The sequence below is a fragment of the Sturnira hondurensis genome, unplaced genomic scaffold (genome assembly GCF_014824575.4).
Source record: "Sturnira hondurensis isolate 20B ecotype Veracruz unplaced genomic scaffold, ASM1482457v3 Scaffold0018525, whole genome shotgun sequence".
Lineage (NCBI taxonomy): Eukaryota > Metazoa > Chordata > Mammalia > Chiroptera > Phyllostomidae > Sturnira > Sturnira hondurensis.
Genome location: NW_028091156.1, coordinates 12,158,831 through 12,180,817, shown reverse-complemented (window position 1 = coordinate 12,180,817; position 21,987 = coordinate 12,158,831). Strand labels below are relative to the sequence as shown.

The 21,987-nt window shown below is 41.2% G+C and overlaps 1 protein-coding gene across 9 annotated transcripts in view; it reads right to left on the bottom strand.

The window, feature by feature from the left end:
- The window catches only part of LOC119003135 (complement factor H-like), a 125,451-nt gene that overhangs the window by 96,864 nt on the left and 6,600 nt on the right, over window positions 1–21,987 (bottom strand). For 6 of the 9 annotated variants that reach the window (XR_005069881.1, XM_037069338.1, XM_037069339.1 and 3 more), the window contains exons 2-11: window positions 19,121–19,306; window positions 18,072–18,177; window positions 14,931–15,007; window positions 13,098–13,289; window positions 10,972–11,142; window positions 8,103–8,276; window positions 6,545–6,733; window positions 5,955–6,131; window positions 2,948–3,130; window positions 1,241–1,417 (exon numbers count right to left, since the gene is read on the bottom strand). Coding sequence is in view for 8 of the 9 variants with exons in the window: in XM_037069338.1 (XP_036925233.1) it covers window positions 1,241–1,417; window positions 2,948–3,130; window positions 5,955–6,131; window positions 6,545–6,733; window positions 8,103–8,276; window positions 10,972–11,142; window positions 13,098–13,289; window positions 14,931–15,007; window positions 18,072–18,177; window positions 19,121–19,306 (1,632 nt within the window). In the remaining variant the exon portion in view is untranslated. Of the gene's footprint in view, window positions 1–1,098; window positions 1,102–1,240; window positions 1,418–2,947; window positions 3,131–4,687; window positions 5,195–5,954; window positions 6,132–6,544; window positions 6,734–8,102; window positions 8,277–10,971; window positions 11,143–13,097; window positions 13,290–14,930; window positions 15,008–18,071; window positions 18,178–19,120; window positions 19,307–21,987 lie in introns of those variants that run through there. The other 3 variants (XM_037069345.1, XM_037069341.1, XM_037069346.1) reach the window with 3 other exon arrangements.

Below are 21,987 nucleotides of genomic sequence, written 5' to 3'. Positions count from 1 at the left end.
ATTTAAAAGTCAAGTATTAACACATAATCATAAAGGTAGACATAATGTAATGCTTTTTAAAAGTGATGTCACAAAAACCTCAATAATTTGCTGTTGTTTTGGCTTTCGCTTTAATGTTGAGCTTTGTAGCTTATTGAGAAGATCATGCTTCTATGAGAACCACTGGGATACATCTAAAATGTTTTTCTAATATTCTGCAAAGTGATTCTTTTATTAGTATGTGTTCTCGTTTACATATTTTGTGGTCATTTTGTATAAATTCTCTCTCTCATCATATTACAAACAAATGCTGCCTTGAGCAAAGAAAAACAAAAGCAAAACCAAATGAAAAGATCTTGGCAGTTGGCTATTTCCAGCTGTTATATTTATAGAATGGCTTAAGGAATGCGATTTAAGGAGGAGAATGAATGGGCATGTCCTGAATTACAGATATTTATTTATATTCATTTGAAAGTCAAATGTCTAAACCCTAGCACTGAGACTCGAATATATTGGTACGGATTTTTAATTCTGAAGTATACATTTAGTTAAGATTGTTGTTAGCACTGTTTGGCTTAAAGGTTTGTGATGACATTCCTTGGAATTCTCCCCAACAGGAAGACTTTCCAGGACACTTGACATAAATTCCAGTATCAGCTATTCAGTGGGCCACTCCCTGCCACATGGCCCAGGAAAGTTATCTGAAAAGGATGCTAAGCTGCCATTTGTTTGCTCAGTCCCTGGAAGCCTTACATCATGCTGGTGAATTCCAACCAATGTGTCCTCAAAGTCATCAGTTACTGCAAATTTTCAATAGAAAGCCCCATTGGGCACAGTGCTTTCTACTGCTGTCTCTATCCCTTCCACGTCTGTTCCTTCACATTGTTCTGTCATGTATGATGGCGTTGGAATCACATATTCCTGATTGATTGTTCTTCTTTAAAGGCGGCCCAAGAAGCTATCAAAGCTTCTGGGTTCACACAACCCAGATCCGCCTCTGATCCCAGAAAAGAGTGAAAGCACCATGATGCTCTCATCACAGACCTGTGACGTGCATGGGCCATAGGGCACATCAATGCACTGGGTCAGATCAGTTACTATCTTTAGACTTCAAAACACTTTCTCCTCCCAATTTGCATTAAGTCGGAAGGAGACACCTCAATTTTCTTCACTGTACATTCAAAATAATTCCACATAACCCAAATTTGGTATAAAACATTTTGAATGAATTTTATTAAGATAATCCTGAAAAGTGACTTACTGTGACAGGTGGGTGTACCAGACCAACCACTGTGACCACATACGATGAAGCCTGTGGTGTGTCCATCTTCATTTTTATATCCACCCTGGCACTCATAGTCCAACGTGTCATTGACCTTAAACCACGTGTGGCCACTTCTGGGTCTGGCATTGTCAAACACTGGCATTTCACAGGATTCTAATGCATAATGGAATTGAAGATTTCATGTCCAGTAGCACTGAATACACACTTGAATGGAGTAAGTCCCATCCCAAGGAGATGCACCATGTAAGAGCAATCTCAGAATACCAGTGCTAAGTCATTGTCCTAATATTGTTACTCAAGATGAAAACAGGTGCTTCTACCAAGCAGTTGTACCATCACTTAAATCCTCTGAAAAATTTAAGAGTGTTTTTCTCAATGCCATTATACTTAGATATGTATTCCACCCCAGCAGTAAACAAGGCCCTCACAGATGTGCTGGACTTTGGTTTTAGCAAAGTAGAATAATATTTTTGAGTCAAGGTAAGTGCCAAACTCAACAGCAGTTGTGCCATCAATGGCAGAAACAAGTTAATTGGTTCAACGAAAAGATAAATTTTCAACAGTGAGAGTGAGTTTTAAACATTCTATAGAAGTCTACTTTAAAACTTGCTATTTTAAAAACTCCCATGCTAATTTAGCTTTTTCCAAATATCCCCTTAATGACTGGATATTCCTCTATACTTATCAAGATTGAATGTAGAAATAGTTGCACATTTATAGCTAGTATAAGAAATTAAATTGTTGAACAAATAGTCTCCATTTTTACTAATACCTTTCCGGAGTGATGTTAATAAAGACTTCAATAGTTTTCCTCAAATTTTAAAACATATTATGCAGTCAGCTAATTGAAAGTTTTAAGAAACTAGAGAAAACTATAACCATAAGAATAATAATAGAGACACTTTTTCTTTCCCAATGAGTGTTGTAATGGATAATTAATAACAATTGAATATACTATTAGTTTGATACAAAGGCAACCTTCATTTTTTCTTTCACTAGTTCCCATTGTAAGTATAGAAAATGAAAAAAATAAAAATGGATATTTTAAATATTCACTTCATGTGAATGAAAAATATCATTTTGTGGCTTTGGGATAAGTAATATTAAATGAGAAAACTGGTCTTAGAATATTCTCATAAACATCGAGGAAGCAACAATCATTTCTTAGTCTCCACTGACTCGATGTTGTAGTATGTTTTCTTAAAAATATAAATTTTATTCAGAAGAATTGTTTGCTCTGCTGTATCACATATAAATTACACAGGTAACATTATTCTACAACTATGCACTATGAAGATATATTTTCACTTAAACACATAACTTTTATGTCTAGGAATGAACACCCAGACATAAAAATCTGACCACCTGAAAAGAGGCCCAGGCCAAGGTGTCAGCTAGAAATAAATGAGTTGACACCAGAATATACAGAAGGTCCCTCACCAGTTTGTAAATCACAGGAAGTTTCATGGAGGGAAAACTTTGAACTGAAAGTTGACCTTATATCTACCCTCTAGTAATCAATGTTAAAAGGCAAAACCTTACATATACTTTCTCAAAAACCTTTTCTTTATCTTTTCAAATGGAACCACCCCAGCTTCCACCAGCCCAAGAAAAAGAAATCAGGTAAAGTGAACATTTCTGCCACAGGCATCAGGCAATAACTCAACAGTGTGAATGACTTACTGATGCACCTGGGAGGAGGGGACCATCCACTCTGCAGACACGTGATCTTTCCTGAGGTCTGACCATCTTCTGTTAAGTAACCTTGTTTGCAATTGTAATGTGTTTCTTTATGTAAGGGGTATGTCAGTTCAGATTCAGAAAAAAATCCATTCTCAATTTCTACATCCGATTTTGAACATGTCACTAAAGGGAAGAGAGTGTCGGGGAAAGTTAAGCATATGGTCTATAAAGATGCTCATTAGGATTCTAACCATATACAACAAAAAACAAGAAAAAATAAAGCATGTGTTGTCATTAAAAACCTGGAAAATCTTAATCAGACAAAGTGCAGTGTATAAGTTTCCAAAAATGTATATCAAGATATTGCCATCATTATTAAATCCACAAACAGCAAGTGCTGGTGAGGTTGGTGAGAAAAGGGAACCCTTGTGCACCTGGTGCAGCTACTGTGGAAAACAGTGTGGAGTTTCATCAAAATACTAAAGATGGAACTGACTTTTTGATGAAACGATCCCTCTACTGGGACCATACCCGCATCATCATTTCAAAAGAACCTATGTAACACAATGTTCACAGCAGCATTATTTACAATAGTCAAGTGCTAGAAACAGCATACGTGTCCATCAGTAAATGAGTGGGTCAAAAACCTGTGGTACATTTACACAGTGGAATATGCCCCAGCAGAAAGAAAGAAGGAGCTCCCACCCTCTGCACACAGCATGGATGGAACTGGAGAGCAGTATGCTAGGTGAAATAAGCCAGCCAGTGAAACACAAATATGATGTGATCTCACCGACAAGTGGAAGCTAATCACCACCAAAAACAAAAGAGCAAAATAGAACCAGAGACATGGAAATAAAGAAGACACTGAGAGTGACATTGGAGGAGGGATACAACAGGGGAAAGAAGGGTGGGGACAAGCGAAAGAACATGAATAGAGGACTCATGGGCATGGAAAATGGGGTGGTTGGGTCAACTGTGGGAGTGAGGGGGTGGGGTTGGGTTGAGCAAGGGGAAAAAGACCAGACAACTGTAACAGAACAATAATAATTTTTTTAAAGATATTAAAAACAGCTCTTGGAACTAAGGAAGACTTAAAATTTTCTGATTGCCTTATAAGAAATTACTGATGGCCAGAGGAAGGAGGAGAGAATGGGTGACATTGGGCAAAGGGGGGGATGGGGACATCTGGAATAGTGTCACCAATAAAAATGAAGATAAAGAATAAATTATTAGGATCTGTCTGTCCACTGCATGTGGAATGCTACAGCAGGCCAGTGCATTCCTAGCAGGTGTCTATTCCCAGTGTGTTTTAATTATTGTTGGGAAGGAAGAGTCACATGTTTGTGACTCATGGAGAATCATGGACCCTACACCAGGGGATGGATAGACTAACAACCTTGACGTGATGGTCACTTCATCCCGTGTGCACATGTCAACATAACAAGCTGCCACGTATGCCATTCCCATTAACACTGAACACAGAAAAACATATTTGAGAAAATAACAATGTCAGCAGATGTAAACGAAAAACAAACACTATAGAAATTGTATCGAATTCAAGGTAGTTCGTGGAGAAATTTAATGAAATTAAGAAATGCACGGTAAGAATACAGAAGAGAGTTCCAGCCCAAAACAGTGAAGAAACTGAACCAAACCTATGAAAACAACCTTGTGAGGTGTGTGCAGAAGGCCAGCACCCAGCTCTGATTCCTGGGAGATAAGGGGAATGCTGTGAGCTCTGTTCTCAAAGTGGCTTTATTGGGGTGGGGGAGTGAATTGTCCCGATTACAACATGGGAGAATACACTCAAGCCTAAATCATCAGTCACACTGAACAGAAGGACAAAACCTGGCATCCTCAAACAGGCTGACATCACTGAACTTGCAATCTAGAGAACCCAGTGGGAAGAGCTACAGAACCAGAGAGCTGCACACATCTGCAGGGCTGAATACATCACACTTGAGAGCAGGGCAGAGCCCCATCACAATGGGCAGGGAGTAACCATTCGAGGAAGAACCAGTAGAACACAATCGATTCAAAGATTCGCAGGGCACCCTCAGCACTGGGAGATATTCACACTGGATCATACAAATTGCAAAGGCATCTTTAAATACAACTCATTTACTAGAGGGGCCAGAAGACATCTTCTTTATTTGTATTCTGAATAGACTGGTCCCAGTGGGCAGGCTGCCAAACCAGCTTTGTTAGTTGAGAAACGAGCCTTGAGTGGATCTTCGAGTCAACCTGAACAGCAAAACAAAATATAAAACCACTAAGCCTGGCTGGTGTGGCTCAGTGGATTGAGCGCAGGCCTGCGAACAACACGATTGTGCTTTGATTCCCAGTCAGGGCACATGCCTGGGTTGCAGGCCAGTTCCCAGCAGGGGACTCACAAGAGGCAACCATACATTGACATTTCTCTCCCCTTCTCCCCTTCTCCTTCCCTTCCCCTCTAAATATAATAAATACAATTTAAAAAAACCCACTAAGACTCCAGGTCTCAGACCCCAAACCGCCACAAGGTGCACGACTGGGGAGGAGTTAACTCAGGGAGGTAAAGCTGTTACTCCCAGGCCCTTCCATGTACCCAGTCTTGGGTCTCCAGGCCCAGGGGCAGGAGGCACCTGTCTGCCAGATTCCTGACTCTCACAAAGCTGCCCTCATCCAGAGTGATGACCAAAGTCCATGTTGGCTGTGGGAAGACAATAGGGACAGCTGACATGCTATCCTGCTTTCCACTCTATTTAATTAGATGTTTTCTCTCTGTGGTCTTTGGAGGTTTTCTAAAATTAATGTCTACCAATCATGCTTTATCATAGACAGTGTCTTTATCATGCTATTGATATGTCAAGGAACTGGTGTTTACACTTATACACACTTGAAAAAGTAAAAGCAAGTAAGTCCATTGACAAAACAAGAAGCTGAAATAAACATTCTTCCATGGTAATTACAGGTAAGTCTTAGAAGATCACAAATAGCCTGGATCTCAGACCCGTTTTCTTACCGACACGGATGCATTTGGGAGGAGGGGACCAGCCGTCCTCTGTACACGTCATCGTGGTCTGCTGGTTTGGGAGACTGTAACCAGGGTGGCAGGAAACTGTGGTAGACTGACCCTGTAAATACTTTTGTTCATACCTCGGATAATATCCATTCTCCAAATAATTGAAAACACATTTTCCTAAGGATGATAAAGTGATCATGAAAAAACCCCAACAATTGGTCAAATGAGAAATTAAAATGGATCCTCATATTTAAATTAGAATCCATAAGCATGCAAAAATAACATATAGAATAAGAAATACTAAAGCTGCTATCAAGTATTTTTTTAGAATATAATATTAAATATAGTTGTCTGCAGTTCACTATTATAATATGTACAAATGATACGGATATTCTTGCAGAGTCTGTTTTTATCACTCATGTTTATAATGAAGAATCTCTCATAAAACAAACAACCTACATTGGTCTTCCTGCTCACAGAACTCAGCCCTCCACCTTAGTTGGGTCACACAACTTCGTTGTTCTCCGTGTTTAATGCCCCCCCACCCTCTGAAGTGACGCCTGTGCACAAGGAGGAAGAGGTTTACTTACTGAGGCAGGGAACCTCAGGGTCCCATCCGTTTTGTCTGCAAGTAATATAATCCCAGTAGCGGTCTGTATGCGTCACATAGTTGCCTCTACAGGAATAGTAATACCATTGTCCCACAGCGACTGGAAAGTATTCTCTGCGTGCCCGTAGTAGGTCCCCATGCTTTATTTCTGGGTATTCACATGGCTTAACTTGCAATAAAAACAAACAAAAGAAAACAGCATAAATGATGTTTTCCTATAGTAGAATCTAATGAGAGATGAAAGGTTTCTCTGATGAATTATATTATTAACATAGTTACCCTCATTGCATTCCGGTTTCTAGGACAAGGAAGGTTGTAAACTCAGATGATGTAAAGAACACTTGTTTCTGGTCATTTCACAATCTGTGCACACACAGATCATTCTGCTGTACACCTGAAACAGCACAGTGCTGCCTGTCCTATCTAGGTGAGTACACAGACCCTCTCCTTGGGGTGGTCACACTCATTGAGGTCTGTGTCATGGTGATGCCAGCAACCTCTCTAAGGGCATCACACTGTCACTTTCATGTGGACCTTTGTCCTGAACTGACACTGAAGCCATTGACCTCCAATTAGCATCATTTTGTTTTTCACCCATGGAGTGTCCAGCTGCAGCGTGGACACCTCTACAGGGAACTGATATGTGAGCAAGAGGAACATGATGGTCAAGGCAGAAAGCGTTTGGGAAGGGGCCAGAGAAACCTCCCCAGAAATAAACACCCTGCTGAACTGAGTGGCACTTTGTGACATGTGATGGTGTCAGAAAATCAACTGTGTCTCCCACTCTCCTCCCTCAGAAAAGGAGCCCACTGCCCCCACCTTTGTGTGTGGGCTGGACTTAGGGACCTTCTTCTAAAGGCACAAATGGCTGAGGTGACACTGTGTAAGCAGGTCATAGATGGCACAGAGATGTCTTTCTTGTGTCTCACATCACTCACCCTGGGGACAGTTAGTGCCACTGAGGCTCCTATGGAGACCCCAGGTGGTTAGGCCCTGAGGGCCCTGCACCACCAGGGAGATGCCCTCTTGGAAGCCAGTCCCAGCTGCACCCAGTGTGCAGCCCACAACCTGGGCCAGTGTCCCAGGGCCCCCCAGAGAGTCACCAGGAACTTGGGGGCTGAGCAGTAACCCTAGTGCTGACCCTGGGACCCTGAGTCATGAGAGGGTCGTTGTTCTCAGTCAGTAATATTTCAGGTGCATTTGTCACACAGCAGTAAATAACTAATACACTAAGGGTGAATGGTAGCGATCTTACCTAATGTTTTAATTCACATGTTAGAATATTAGTGAGAGAAACACATATTCATACCCACACATATTTAACCCTGAGTACCCAAAATTAGAAGGTTTCATTAAGAAATATATCATTTTGAACTTCATTTGAAGTGGCTACTTTGAAAAGCCAAGCACACCTCTGCATGCCCTGCTTTGCGCTCTCAGTAAGGGAAAGGTGGGGGCCCTTTCGGTTCCCATTACACTGGTGTTCAACAGAAGTAACTGCAGAACTAGGATCAGATCATGATGTGCTTGGAACTTACAGGTGCACCTTGGAGGAGGGTTCCAGCCCATGTTGGTGCATTCTGATGTGCTGCCTTGGGTGGAATGATAAAAGCCACTTTTACACTCGTATGTGATTCTGTCCCCACGTCTGTAGGAGGTCCTGTCAGGAATGTAGTAGCTGTTGGCAATACGTGGAGGATGACATGTCACTTCTGAAATGAAAAAGGAGAGGTGGATAATGCAGCAATCACTGTCCAGGAAAAGTCAAGTCCATGAGAATAGAGTAAATGCCATTTTTTTTGTCCTTATCATAGAGCAAAATGGCATTAAAGTGAGCACAGACTCACTTCCTTCCGCACATCACTCATTTCCCTCCTCACCTGGCTCACCTGAAGTGTTTGTGCCCCCTGTGCTCTTGGACCCTCTTTCCCCAAAGCCATCGTGTCCATAGTGTTGTTCTGTGCATGGGCATGAGCTCATATTACATGACTTTGCCTACACGTTCGTCTTCCCTCAACCTCCTTGGCCTCTGAAGTTCTGACAAGAACTGTTCACAAATAACCCGAGTCTCTTCCTCGACTTGAACGCAGCCCTGAAATGAAAGTGCCAGTAATATGTTTCCTTCTAGGAAGGATGTTTTGAAAGCCATTGTGTGAACTTTTATCTCTTCTTCCCCCTGCAGCAGCAGTGATTATGGAAGGGCAAGGGAAGACTGTGTCTCTGTCTTCTGATTCTTACAATTAAAGGCATGAGCAGAGTCCCTTTCAGACCTACATTGGAAGTCAGCATGGGGAGGAAATAAAGTTGACTGTTAGGCTGATGAAATTTGGGAATATGCTTTCCTTACTGTAATAGCACAACGGAGTCCAGGGTTTGGGAGACTTTTTATATGAAGGGCCATGTAATAGTCTCAGCTGGCCAGTCTGCTCTGCCTCTGGACTGCAGAAGCTGCGGCAAACTACCATGAGCAGCTGTGCATGGCTGTGTTGTATGGAAACTTGGTTTATAAAATGGGGACAGAAGGGATCAGATCTGGGATTTATCTCCCTTGACCTAGTCCACCCTAACTGATGAAGCTCCTTCTCTGGGTCCTTCTCATTAACTTTTTTTGCTATATTACAACAATAGATCAACTTGTAATATGCCTTTTGTGATAAAATGCTATGCCTTTCTTCCCCAATTTAATTAATTCATTTTTCCAGCTTTATGGAGGAACAATTGACAAGTATAATTGTATGCATGTGAAGTGTAGAACATGATGACTTGATATAAATATGCATTGAGGAATGCTGACCAACATCGAGACAATCAATCCATGCCTTTTAACTGTTGTAGAAATGTTATATTACCATTTATATTGCTGTCATGTTTCATTTTGGACTCAAAGCCTGTGGTGGACATTCGGTATTGACTGAACCCAGTTATAGGACCCTAATTCACTTCTTATTCTATTTCCCATGGGTATTACCATTTATGCTAACAACTTCTTCCATGAGACTCTAATCCATATTTCCAACTGCAGCTTCACATTAGACAGATTCATGCTTATAACCAAAGGCATATCCAACTCATTACAGGTCCAACTAAAATCACCAGTCTTCTTTCCATATTTTAATTTCTGACACAGGACCCCATGACAGAAGCCTGAAGTGTACCCCTATTTTCTTCCTCCCGTCAACTCCAGTAGTTAGTCAGACACTAAAGGTGTAAATATTGCTTATATATCTCCCCTCTCCATGCCATACTTCTGCTGTGTACCTTCGGCTTCTACAATTATTGTAATAATTTCTCAGTTGGACCTAAATTTATACTCCATTCCACCAGAGTAAGCTTTATGTCCCTGTTGCTAACACGACATAATTAGTTGAGGTACTTACATATATTAAAAATAGTTGAAAACATATATGACCACCTAAACACAAGTGTTGAGTAAAATATGTCTTCAGTGTTGGATGTTGACACTACCCTCAAATGAAACTTAAATATGTTAATTTTTTCTCTCACTTTAATCTGCCGTGTCCTTCACGTTTTCACATTCCCACTGCAGCCCAATTGACACATCTTAGTTTTCATTTTCTGATATGGCTAAACTTAACACCAAGGTTTGCAGTGAAAAGCTACAATATTAAAAAAGAAATCACAAGTGTCCCTAAGAGCAAAACAAAATAATATTGGGAGAATTTTGTTGAGTTAATTAAGACTAGAAGAACTTTGGGTGATTGCTTTCAAGCAGTGGGCATACATCCCTTGAAAAATTTTAATTCTCTACTCTTATAATCTACATTAAAATAAACGGTGCTATCAAAACATTGCCAAGGTAGGTGCCTCTTTCCAAAATACTAATATTTGAGACTGTCCAAATGTGTGAGGCCGCATGTTTCTGCCATTAGGAACAGTCATTAAGATTTGAAATAATAATAATTCAGTATTGGCAGTCTCTGCTGTCAGTCAGTAGAAAATCCAGTGTACACAGGGAGTGACAGAGTTTGGATCAAGAGTGCTTTTTATTTAGCAGGTCTTGGTGCTTTTAATCATTCTTCTCAATGATGTGCTGTCAGAGACTGTCCCTTCCTGGGGACAGAGACTGAAGTTTTGATAAATTTCCCTCAAATAACCCCCCTGACACATACAAATCACAGACCAGATGAAAGAAAATTTAAGTGTTTTATCCTATATTATTTTACTTCGAAACTTCCTATATTATCTAGTTTCAAATGTCTTAAATATTTAGGGAAAATATGTGTACTTTGGGGGTTCTTCATTGTCAGCAGGTATCTTTGCATAATAGCAGGAAAATCGGGAGTGTTGGTGGTATAGTGTTAGTTGAAGCACAGAGAGTGAAGGTCATTAAAACAATGGATAGAGCCCGGGGCAGAGGATGCGGACGAGAAGTGTGACGTTCGTTACCTTTGCACAAGGGCTTCGGCACCCACCCAGACTCGGTGCAGGTGGCCTCTGCTCTTTCACTGTAACTGTAGCCCTGGAAGCATCTGTATTGAAGTCTTTCTTTCTCCTTGTACAAGTCTTTCAGGGATGTGGGCTCTCCGTGCAGAATTGTTGGTCTTTCGCAGGAAATTTCTAAATAGAAGGGACAACATTCCCAAAGGTTTGTGATACATTTTAGGCCTGTGTCCAAGACATAGTTGTACGAAGACATAAATTCTATTTCCATGGAGTAAAGCAGGCAATCAAATGTAAGTTCCGCTTTGACTTAAATGCTTGCTGAACTTACCTGTTCCTCTTAATGTTCATTTCGGAAAGAAGTTAAAATTCTGGTTACAATTATGTTGCTAATTTTATTTGGTCTAAGGATAAGTTAGTTTTGTTGAAATAAATAGTGGCAATCACATTCATCACATGAAATTGATGTGTATAAAATTGAATATAGCCATGAGGTTATTGCGATAAGCATTGTCACTGAGTAACCTGAAAAATGACGTATTTCTCAGTTACAGATAATAGAGTGATTATTGACACAACTATTAACTCTTGATTCTGACAAATAAATGAATTGAGCTCATGGTCATTATAGCTCCAAAAAGTTACTGGCCTTCCGCTTGGCTGGTTTCGCTGTCCACCTCCTCGCAAACACTCTTCCCCGGCACGACGGCCACAAGAACTAATTTCCCCATTTCTATTCTCCCTCCTTCCCAACTGCTTTTCCTGTTTGTAACATAATGACCCTTTTGTTCCCTTGTCACTTCATTGATTCACTTAAAATCCTTCAATGATTCCAAATTTAGCCTGAATGAAAGCCCAATTCTTCAGCACAGTGTAGAATTCTTCAGGAGCTCAGAATCTCGTACCAGCCCATCTTCGGTCCCGCAGTCCCATCCTTAACTTCAACAAGTTCCCCTTCTCCCTTTGAGACTTACTCAAGGCATTAGTCATTCCAGGCAGGGCTCGCTGACCACGGAAATTTACTTGTGAGAAGTACACCCTCTCCATAAGCCTCCAGGATACATAGTATTTGCTACACCAGATAGAAATATTTATCATTTCTGACTTGAAGAATTAGTTTTGTTAGAAAAAATTTTTAAGAAGAGGCATGCTTTTTCTCTGTATCTCATTGTAGGATAGACTAGACCAAGAAAGTATAATCCATTTGGAGATTTTAGATAATGTTAGCGTATACACATGGCAGACATTTTTGCCAAAGAAATGCTGGTAAAACAGAAGTATGAGACTTCAAATAAATTGACCAAAATGTTTCTTTATGAAAGCCAAAATCATCCTGTTGGTCATGATGTGTGGGTCAGTAGCTGATAACAAAACTTTTCTATTGCAATTGACATACAATATTAGATTAGCTTTATGCATACAACACAGTGATCTGACATTTCTCTAATACGAAGCGCTCACCCTGGTAAGTCCAGCAGCCACCTGGCACCACACGTGTATGACAATTCATTGGCTTATATTCGCTGCACTATACCTTAGAGAATTCTGGTCTGACAGTTTACTCTAGAACTCTATTTGAAAGGCAAAGGCATATTTAATGGATTCAGTTCGGTTCAACAATATTTATAACAGGCACGGCCCAAACATAAAATTGCCTCTTCTTAGAAGGGTTCTTTCAAAACAAGGTCATCATGATGCAGCACTGGAAATAAATAATAAATCTTTGGCTCAAGCCAATTCTGCAGGCCAGCAGCCCTAAGAGCCGAGTACAATTTAATCGATGTTAGGAGCGTACACTTTAGTGTCAGATCACTTGGGTTTGGATAGTCGCTCCACTACACGTGCAGGGGAGCTGTGCACGTGTGATTTAACTTCCTTACGTTGCAGTTCCCTCAATGACAGAACAGGGGTGCGGTTGACACATGGGGCATGGAAGTCACTTTGAATGGGAAATGCAATGACACATATAAAGAACTTAGAGGAATGCCTGGGAAGTGGGAAGTGTTCAATAAATGTTACTTCTTTGCAGCATCATTTAGATTCGTTGGGAGGCACAGTGTTTCGAAATGTATACTTTCAGGAGAAAACCCCAAATCATTCATCTAATCAAATGAACAGCAGGTGTAGCTTACCCACGCAACCTGGTTTTTCTCCACTCCAAACACCATTTCCCGAGCAATGTAATTCTTTAGGGCCAGCAAGCTTGAAGCCTGGGTTACATTCAAACTTTATCACCTGTCCGAAAGAATATTCCTGGTCTGGTCCAAATGCACCACTGATAACTCTCCCATTCTCTGGGTCTGTCACTGGTAAGCACCTAACAACTGAAAAATAAATAGGACATTTTATAATAGAAGTTGGAAACTTTATCATGAAAAATATGCATAGATACATATATAATTATAAGGTCAGCAAGATAAGATTGGAGGAAATAAATGTGGGTTGTGTGTTTTTTGTTTGTTTGTTTGTTTTTAAAGCATTCAATGTGCCTGTTTGCTGGAGATCAAGCCTGCTAAGGAAAAAATAAATATTGAATTTATCTTTGAAACTTTTCTATGGAGGTGGACGAAGGAGAATACTACTTTGATGACCAGTTGATATTTTTATAGGAACAAACAAGTGCTTCTTAAATAATTGAGAAATAGACAGCTTGGGAGAATGAAATATAAAATTTCCACTTCAGTCTCACACTCATTAACACTGTATTCCTAGAGGTGTAACAGAAAACCTTTTGACTGTATTTACTTCAATAGGGAAATAGGTTTAAAATTTCCTTTCTCTTCCACGTCAGCGTTCAAAATAATTTGAGTGCTTCTTTAGATTTTATATAATATTCCCCAATATCTCTTAGGTTATAATGTTCAAGCTTCACTGCAGAGTGAGGTGACTCAGAACCCTTGTTAACATGGACAGGCAATAGCTATGTCCCTGTCCATCGCCCCACAAACGTCCCTTCAGGAGGTCTTTAGTAACCCAAATTTCAGTTTTTAACTCATGTCCCAGCTGGTTTCCCATGCAGATGCTCTCTAAAGCACGGGTCTCCTCTATTTTGCGTGACCATATTTCTCTGCTTCTTCCTTCCTTTTCTCTTGCCCTCCCTCTTCTCTTGCCCTCCCCCCTTACCATTCTTTCTGCGTCTTTCTCTCACCCTCTCTCATCACTCCTCCCCATGGAACTTGGAAACCCTATTCTGACTGATCTCGTTTATCTCCACGATGACCAAGTATTGGGATTGCTAGCTCAAATCCTCGAGACAGGAGCGTCATTTTTCCATTCTTACTGCCTGCTTTCTGGGTCAGGAAGAAAGGGTGGAGCTCTCTCTTACTTCCCCTGTCTTTCCAGAGAGACTAAGCCCCAGAAATCCTCTCTGGGCAGGCAGACAGGGAGAGAGGTCTCAGTTGGGTTCCCCACCCCAGCTGTGCCCAGAGATCCTGCCCGGGGGCGGTTTGGGGATGAGCGCATCATTACTCAAACTGCGATTCTGCTGTTCAGGTTAAAGAGTGATATTTATGTTCTTTCTAGAGGTTAGCATCCAAAAGGAAGGAAAAATAAGTTTTAGGTGTCCTAGGCTCTAATACTTTAAATATTAGATCAGATGAGACTATGTTCATATTTGGTTATTAAAACACAAAGTCATGTAGTAGTAAAAAGGTTGGCTATATACTCTACTATGTTCAAAACCATAAAAATAATTTGAGTAAGAAATATTGTTTTTTGGTATTTAGCGTAGATGTATGTAGACATTCCAGCAAATGTATTTGCATCTATCATGTGGTCAATGACTTGTGATATAAAGGTACTTTTTCAATGTATACTTTCACTTTAAAAATGCCTGTCTCGTGCTTTACAAAAAAGGATATGAAACCTCCTGTGTCAAAAAAGAGAAATATTTGATTATAGACTTTAAGGATATTTGAATGTAAGACATTGCCAACCATCTGAGGTATTTTCAGGATTTTTTCTACCTTCACATAGAGGAATGTCGTTGGTCCATCCATCTGCTTCGCATTCCCGGAAATTAACTTCACCTATCATTCGGTACCTGAAACCCAAAAGTAACAGGGCCATCAGTGGATGTGTGTTTACGTGCAGTTTTAAATTTGATAACATTCTGCACGCCCAACTTCCATTTCAGGGGAAGTGAAGAGCATGTGCGCTGTCTTCTTTTGCTCTCCCTTTCTGGTTTTAACTCTTAAGTCTTTTTTATCTGTCTTAATTTTTTTTCTTTCTTAAGAAAGACCCACAAATGCTCGGGGAGATGGCCTGGGAATAATCTTGGTCCTTGGTCGATGGCACAGATTCACTGTTTCACGCACAGTTTGCTGCTGTTTTTTCTTTGAGTCAGTGAACTCATTGCACCTGAGAATGGAATAGGCTCCATGAGTTGTCACCCAAAAGAAAAACCATAAAGTGACAGTCACCAGCAGACAACCCCATGGTCCCCCTCCTTTGGTTTCTCCTGCCCTCCAAGATGGTGATGTCTTCTGGTCCCTTTGGGCCTTTTACACAATCAAGGACAGTGCCCACAAAAATTCCTTAGTGTGGGACGTATTGTCAGCACTTGTTCCCATCCCCAGCCCCACCCCCATCCTTGACATTCTTTCCGGAGCATGGCCGTGGAGCCCAGTCTGCTTACAGAACCCATGCAATGCCAAATTTATCTAATTAGTGCAACTCCTCAAGCCTGCCCTTAAAATCTAAAGTTCTTTACGTGAAAGGAAGTTCCCCGAGGCGGCTGCAGAATGGCAGACGCAGCGAGAGGTCACAGATCCAGGTAAAGCGTCCTTCTCTAAGTTATGGTGGAGAGCTGTGAGCCCAAAGCTGGTGTCCCCAGAATAAATCATGGGAAGGCATTTTGAAAGCCCCAAGAGAGAGAGACTGTTGGAAAGGGCCTTTGATAAGTTTCTCAGTAATTCGACACAGACAAATGTCTCCTCCATCTGCAAATAAAGATATACAGTTCCACCCATTGCACAAGTAACACAAATAATCTCTCTTCCTCAAAATAGACTTTGTCTTTCTTTGATTCTTGTGGGTTTTTTACTAGTTCTCTCAGGGAAGGAAATGTTTCAATGCATTAAATGCAAACCACAGAACTTGAAGTCAAGCATCTGAGCCTCAGTCTTAGAAGGGAGCCGAGGTGTTGGTTATTCCACACTCTCCTCTCTTCTCTGCCCAGAGGAAGCAGGTTTCTTGGTTGACACTTTCCACCTACAACGAAGACCCATCCATTTCCCCCAAAGCTCCTTCAGTAATTCCACACAATTCAACACAAAACCTTGCAGAGCCTATATGCATGGTGGGGAGGGGAAGAGAGAAAGACTGTACACACATGTGCTGGTGCGGTGGGGGCGGTAAGGGCTCCTATTTCTGCCACCCCAGCTAGGCGAAATACCAGAACCTTTGCAGGCTGCCTCCTTAACTCTTCCAAGCTGTAAAATGGTGAAACAGGGTAACCACCCCGAATCTCCTCCTAAGTGCCTGGTATTCAGCTAAATAGGAATACAGTGGAGTGGGTCAGTGGGGACAAGGGGCCTGAGGTCAAGTTTACTGGCAGGAACTATGGGTATAGTATATGCCCTCTGCCATTAGATCCCACAACTGGGTCAAAAGGCTTACACACCCTCAGATAGGCCCAACCGTATCTCAAGTAAAATTTTAAAACAGCATACAATACTTCCTTTTGTTGACCTTGAGGGACCCAAGAACTTCTTTTTGCTGACAAATATCTGGACTCCTATTGGAGTCCCTGGCTGAGTGAGAAGATGGTTACTCTCCTGGAGCCTGTCACTGAGGACACCCACAATTCATACAGGGTGAAGGGGGTGCAGGGAGCCGAGCAGAGCCGGCCTCGGAAGCAAGCAGGCCGCTCATTTCTTTACCACGTTCTAAACACTGCTGGGTGCTGAGAGGCAGGGCTCTGAAGTATGGGAGTGTTCACTCCTGTTACCAGATCAGAGGTGAAATCTGGAAAGACCAAATGAGCCTGGACTAAAGGGGGCCCTTTAGAGGTACAGAGAAGAGGGAGTGGGGGAATGCAGCCCACAGGATCTTTGTCTTGCTGGGCACGTGTGGTATGGTCAGCAGTAGTAACTGAAGGCTGGGCCGGAAATGAACAGCGTCTTTGAAAAATGCCCTCAGGCAGGGAGCCAGACGAAACTAAATCACGAGATCTAACACTTATCTGGTGTCTGAGGCATCCCTGGCAACCTCAGGGCTTCCAGCGTGGGTCTCATTTACTTCCCCCACCGACCCTGTGGTGCGCCTGGTACGTTTCTGCTTTTACAAGTGAGGAGATGGAAGTGAAGTGAGATTTTGGAAAATGCAACCATTGATTGAGTGGCGCAGTTCTTGAATGCGGTCACTCCAAAGCCATGCACCAGGAAGTCGATGGGGAGAGGATAACAAGATGTTGTTTATAATCTCTTGATGCTATTTATATTGATGTGATGACCCTGGTTTCTCCATGTGTGAAACGTTCCTCGAAACCAGTTTTGGGCCTGGCTGGGGATAACAGGGGAGAGTGGGGGGTGAGGAGGTAAGCCCCTGGGTGCAGATTCTCCTGAAAACCAGAGTCGGACCTGAGTCAATGAGAATTAACACGGTAGCATTTGGGAGCCAACATGATAGGAACAATTTACAGACTGTGAGACCTTACAGAAGAGTTGGTATTATTTCAGTGTAAAAGTCTTGCTTCTCCTACAGTTTATAAGATCTTACCAAAATAGGTAGCAGGTCACACAACTTTTCACCATTTCCTCTGTGCCCGACCCACTGCATCCCCATAATATCCTGCACATCACAGAATAGGCTGAGGACTCATTGGCACAAATCCCTGTTCATACGCCTACTATTTTCCCAGCCGCCCCCTCTAACAGAGTTATTACAATTCATTGTAATCTTTCGATGTTGAGGAGATAACATGGTATCCAGATAGAATCATTTCCATTATTTAATTTTAATTTGGGGAGTTACGTGCATGCTACCTATACAAAGGCTCATAGAAAAGTATGGTAAGCTTAACAATATACATTAGGACCGTTCTTATTTATCAGATCAGGGGTAATTACCTCAGTCACAGACATCATTTTATATTGGCTACTCACCCCTCATCGCAGGTATAAACCACCTTGGCACCATATTCAAACCTGTCTCCTACTGCAAGGTCGAATGAGCCAAAGGGCGTGTCCCCGGGGGAGCCACAGGGCTTTTCTGAAATGAAGAAAGGGATACAATAGCAGCACATGGCGCAGGAAACGCATTGTACGTGGAGAGGTCAGGGATGAGGATGTTTGGTATCATGTCCGAGGGGAGAACCGAAGCCATGGAAAAGTCAAAAATGGCAAAGTCATTATTGGAGAATGGAACTTATCTGTAGGTTTTGTTTTTGAGTTTTGGAAGATTTCCACTCCCTTTTTAAGAAGAATAAATGGCAGTGCCGTGTTTTGTATTGAAATGGTAACATTGATATAATTCATCTCGTATTGCTCCAGGAGTAAACATTCAGTATTTTGGCAACTAAAAGGTTTTGTAAATTAAAAAAAAAAAAAGCATGGCTGGGATTATATCCTAAGAATCCTGAAACACCAATCCAAAAAAATTTATGCACCCCAATGTTCATAGCAGCACCATTTACAATAGCCAAGTGCTGAAAGGAACCCAAGTGCCCATCAGTAAATGAATGGGTCAAAAATTATGGCTCATTTACACAATGGAATACCATACAGCAGAGAGAAAGAAGGAGCTCCTACTCTTTGCAACAGCATGGATGGAACTGGAGAGCATTATGCTAAGCAAAATAAGCAAGGCGGTGAGGGACAAATACCATATAATCTCACCTTTAACTGGAACATAATCAACAAAAGAAAAAAGCAAGCAAAATAGAACCAGAGACATTGAAATTAAGAACAATATAACAATAGCCAGAAGGATGGGGAGAGGGGACAGAGGGGAGAAGGGTTTTTAGGAACTACTATAAAGGACACGTGGGCAAAACCAAGGGGGCGGGGGGGGGGTGTGTGGAAGCAAGGGAGGGAGGTGGGTTTGACTGGGGTGGAGGGTAGTGGTGGGGAGAAAGTACAGACAACTGTAATTGAACAACAATAAAATAAAATAAATAAATAATAAAGAGGGGGGAAAAGCGTGGGTCACTTACTCTGGCATGTTTTCGATGGGCTGAGGTCCACCCACTGCCCTTCCTTGCACTGGACTGTAATCACACCGTATGTCCTGAACCCAGGACGGCATTTGTATGTGGCCTTTGTGCCCTCTTGGTAGCTTTGTTCAGACCAGGAACCCAGCAGAATTTCCCTGTCTTTTTTTGGAGGAGGACTTACACAATCTGCAGATGATGGAAGCAGAACAAGGGCTTAAAGTAATTATTTCTGCTTAGGTTCTTTTTGCTTTTAAAACTATCTACATGGTTATACATCCAGCCAGATTTTACATATATACATATTAGCTTACAAAACTTGAATCTGCATAAATTTGTAAGAATAGTTCTGGAATAGAATGGTACTTTACTACCTTGTTTTAACTGATGCACTGCAGTTGGAGAATATTTGCTGGGCACTAGTCTAAGTTGTGAAGAAAAAACAATGAATAGCCCTGGCTGGCATAGCTCAGTGGATTGAGCGCGGGCCTGCGAACCACACGATCACGGTTCGATTCCCAGGTGGGGCACATGCCTGGGTTGCGGGCCGGTTCCCAGCAGGGGACTCACGAGGGGCAACCATACATTGATACTTCTCTCCTTCCCTTCCCCTCTAAAGATAAATAAATAAATAAATTTTAAAATAAAAGAAGACAACCTGCCTACTCTAGTAGGAAGTACGTTATTAAATAAGTAGTCAGAGAGATGTAGATAGATGAATTTTCTTTAAAAATATAAAGCATGGTGAGAGGACACAAAATATATATGGAAACATTTCAAATAAGACAGAAGAGAATAGAACAGGGCCATCAATTCTGATAAGAATGATAAAATCTGGCAAAACTGATTACGATATAAAAAAGAAAGAAAGTGCCAATAACCATGATGTTGAATCAGAAATGGATTCCTTTAGAAATCTTGTAAACGTCAAAAAGATTTTAACAGCCCTGGCTGGTGTGGCTTAGTGGATCAAGTGCCTGCGTGTGAACCAAAGGGTCACAGGTTTGATTCCCAGGTGGGGCACATGCCTGGGTTGCGGGCCAGGTCCCCAGTAGGGGGCGTGTGACAAGCAACCACACAGTGATGTTCCTCCCCCTCTCTTTCTCCTCTTCCCCTCTCTGTAAAAATTTCACGATAAAAATATTTTAACAGAATGCTGATGAAATAGATGAATTCCTAGGAAAAAATGACTTAAAACTGACTCAAAGAGATTCTAATGTCTCAAGAGTTCTAGAACCAAAAAGTAGAAAGAAAACTCCAGTATCCATTTATAGAATTGCTTGTGTTCATCTACTTTTATAAAAGCATATGAGGAGAAATAACCTAGTTATTAAAACCTGACAAGGGTAGTTGAAAAAACAAAAGAAGATAATAATAGTAAAGGACTTGAACATGCATTTTACCAAAGAGAAGAAACCCAAGAGGTCCATAAACGTAGGAAAAATTGCGCCCGCTGAAAATTAAAACCATAATAAACCTTGAGTAAAATAACATGACTGGTAAATATTTAAGAAGTCTCAAAAAATCCGACCACGTGGAAAGAACATGGAGCCCCAGGGATTAGATGGTGGGGAGGACAGCTGGAGTCGCTGACACAGGAAAGCACCCAGGGACTCCCAGCACAGCCGTTCGTTTACCCCTCAGAAATTCCATTCCTAGGATTACATCCTCCTGTGCAAGGGAAACCGATTTCAAGCATGGGAACACGTAGCCACATGATCTTCTTAACAGTCAAAAATGGAGACAGCTCCCATGTCCATCAACAGTTGAACGCGTAAAAATGTGCAGCATATATGTGCAATGGAATGATATACCAGTACTACAAAATGACGTGAAAAGAAAAGAAAATAATCACACGAAGTAAAGAGACGGAAAGGCACAGCAATGACTACAGGGTTATTTAATCTACATAAAATTCAAGAACAGACATATATATATCAGGAATGAGTACATAGGCTCTGAAACTATTACAGAACAGCAAAAATGTAATGACCATAAATAGTAAGATAACATTTTCTTCTAGGAAGAAGGTGGGGGTATTAATCTAAAAGAAACCCACGGGTTACGCCAAACATTCTACTTTTTGACAGGATGATTATACTTAATTCTACCATAGTACCATTGTATTTTATTTACACGTGCATTATATTTTACGGCGAACACTGAAATAACAGAATCTGCATGTACAGTATGGTTATTTTGCAAAATTTAATGAACTAAATGACATATAAAGAGAACACAGAAAAGTAACGAAGAAGCTCATGCCCACTGTGATTACTGCTCATATTTTCAATATTCCCTACCACTTAACTTGCATATAACTACCCCTGGTGTTAGAATGATTACATTAGTAAACCCCCAAGACATTACTTTTAAAAAATGGCACATATAAAGACATATAGTTATCAGCACACATATTTATTGGTATTTTTTTCATTGCTAAACTCCTTCCCTGACTTGGTTTTATTTTTATTTATTTATTTTTTAAAATTGTCTTTTTCTTTTCTTTATTTAATTTTTGTTCAAGTACAGTTTTCTGTCTTTTACTCCCATCCCAGCCCACCCCCCCCACCCCGTGCTCCCCACCTCCTTCTCATTTCCACCCCTGTTAGTTGTTGTCCATGCGTCCTTTATACTTGTTCCTGTGAATCCTTCCCCTTTTCCCCTGAAATTCCCTCCCCTCTCCCCTCTGGTCCTTGTCGGCCTGTTCTCTCTTTCAGTGTCTTTGGTTATATTTTGCTTGCTTGTCTCACTTGGTTTTAAAACCACAGTTTAACTTTCTATTCCAGAATTTCGTTTTAAAGGGCAAGGGAGAAATATAATCCACTCAGCTGGATCTCATCACAGAACATACCCATTATTTTGCAACA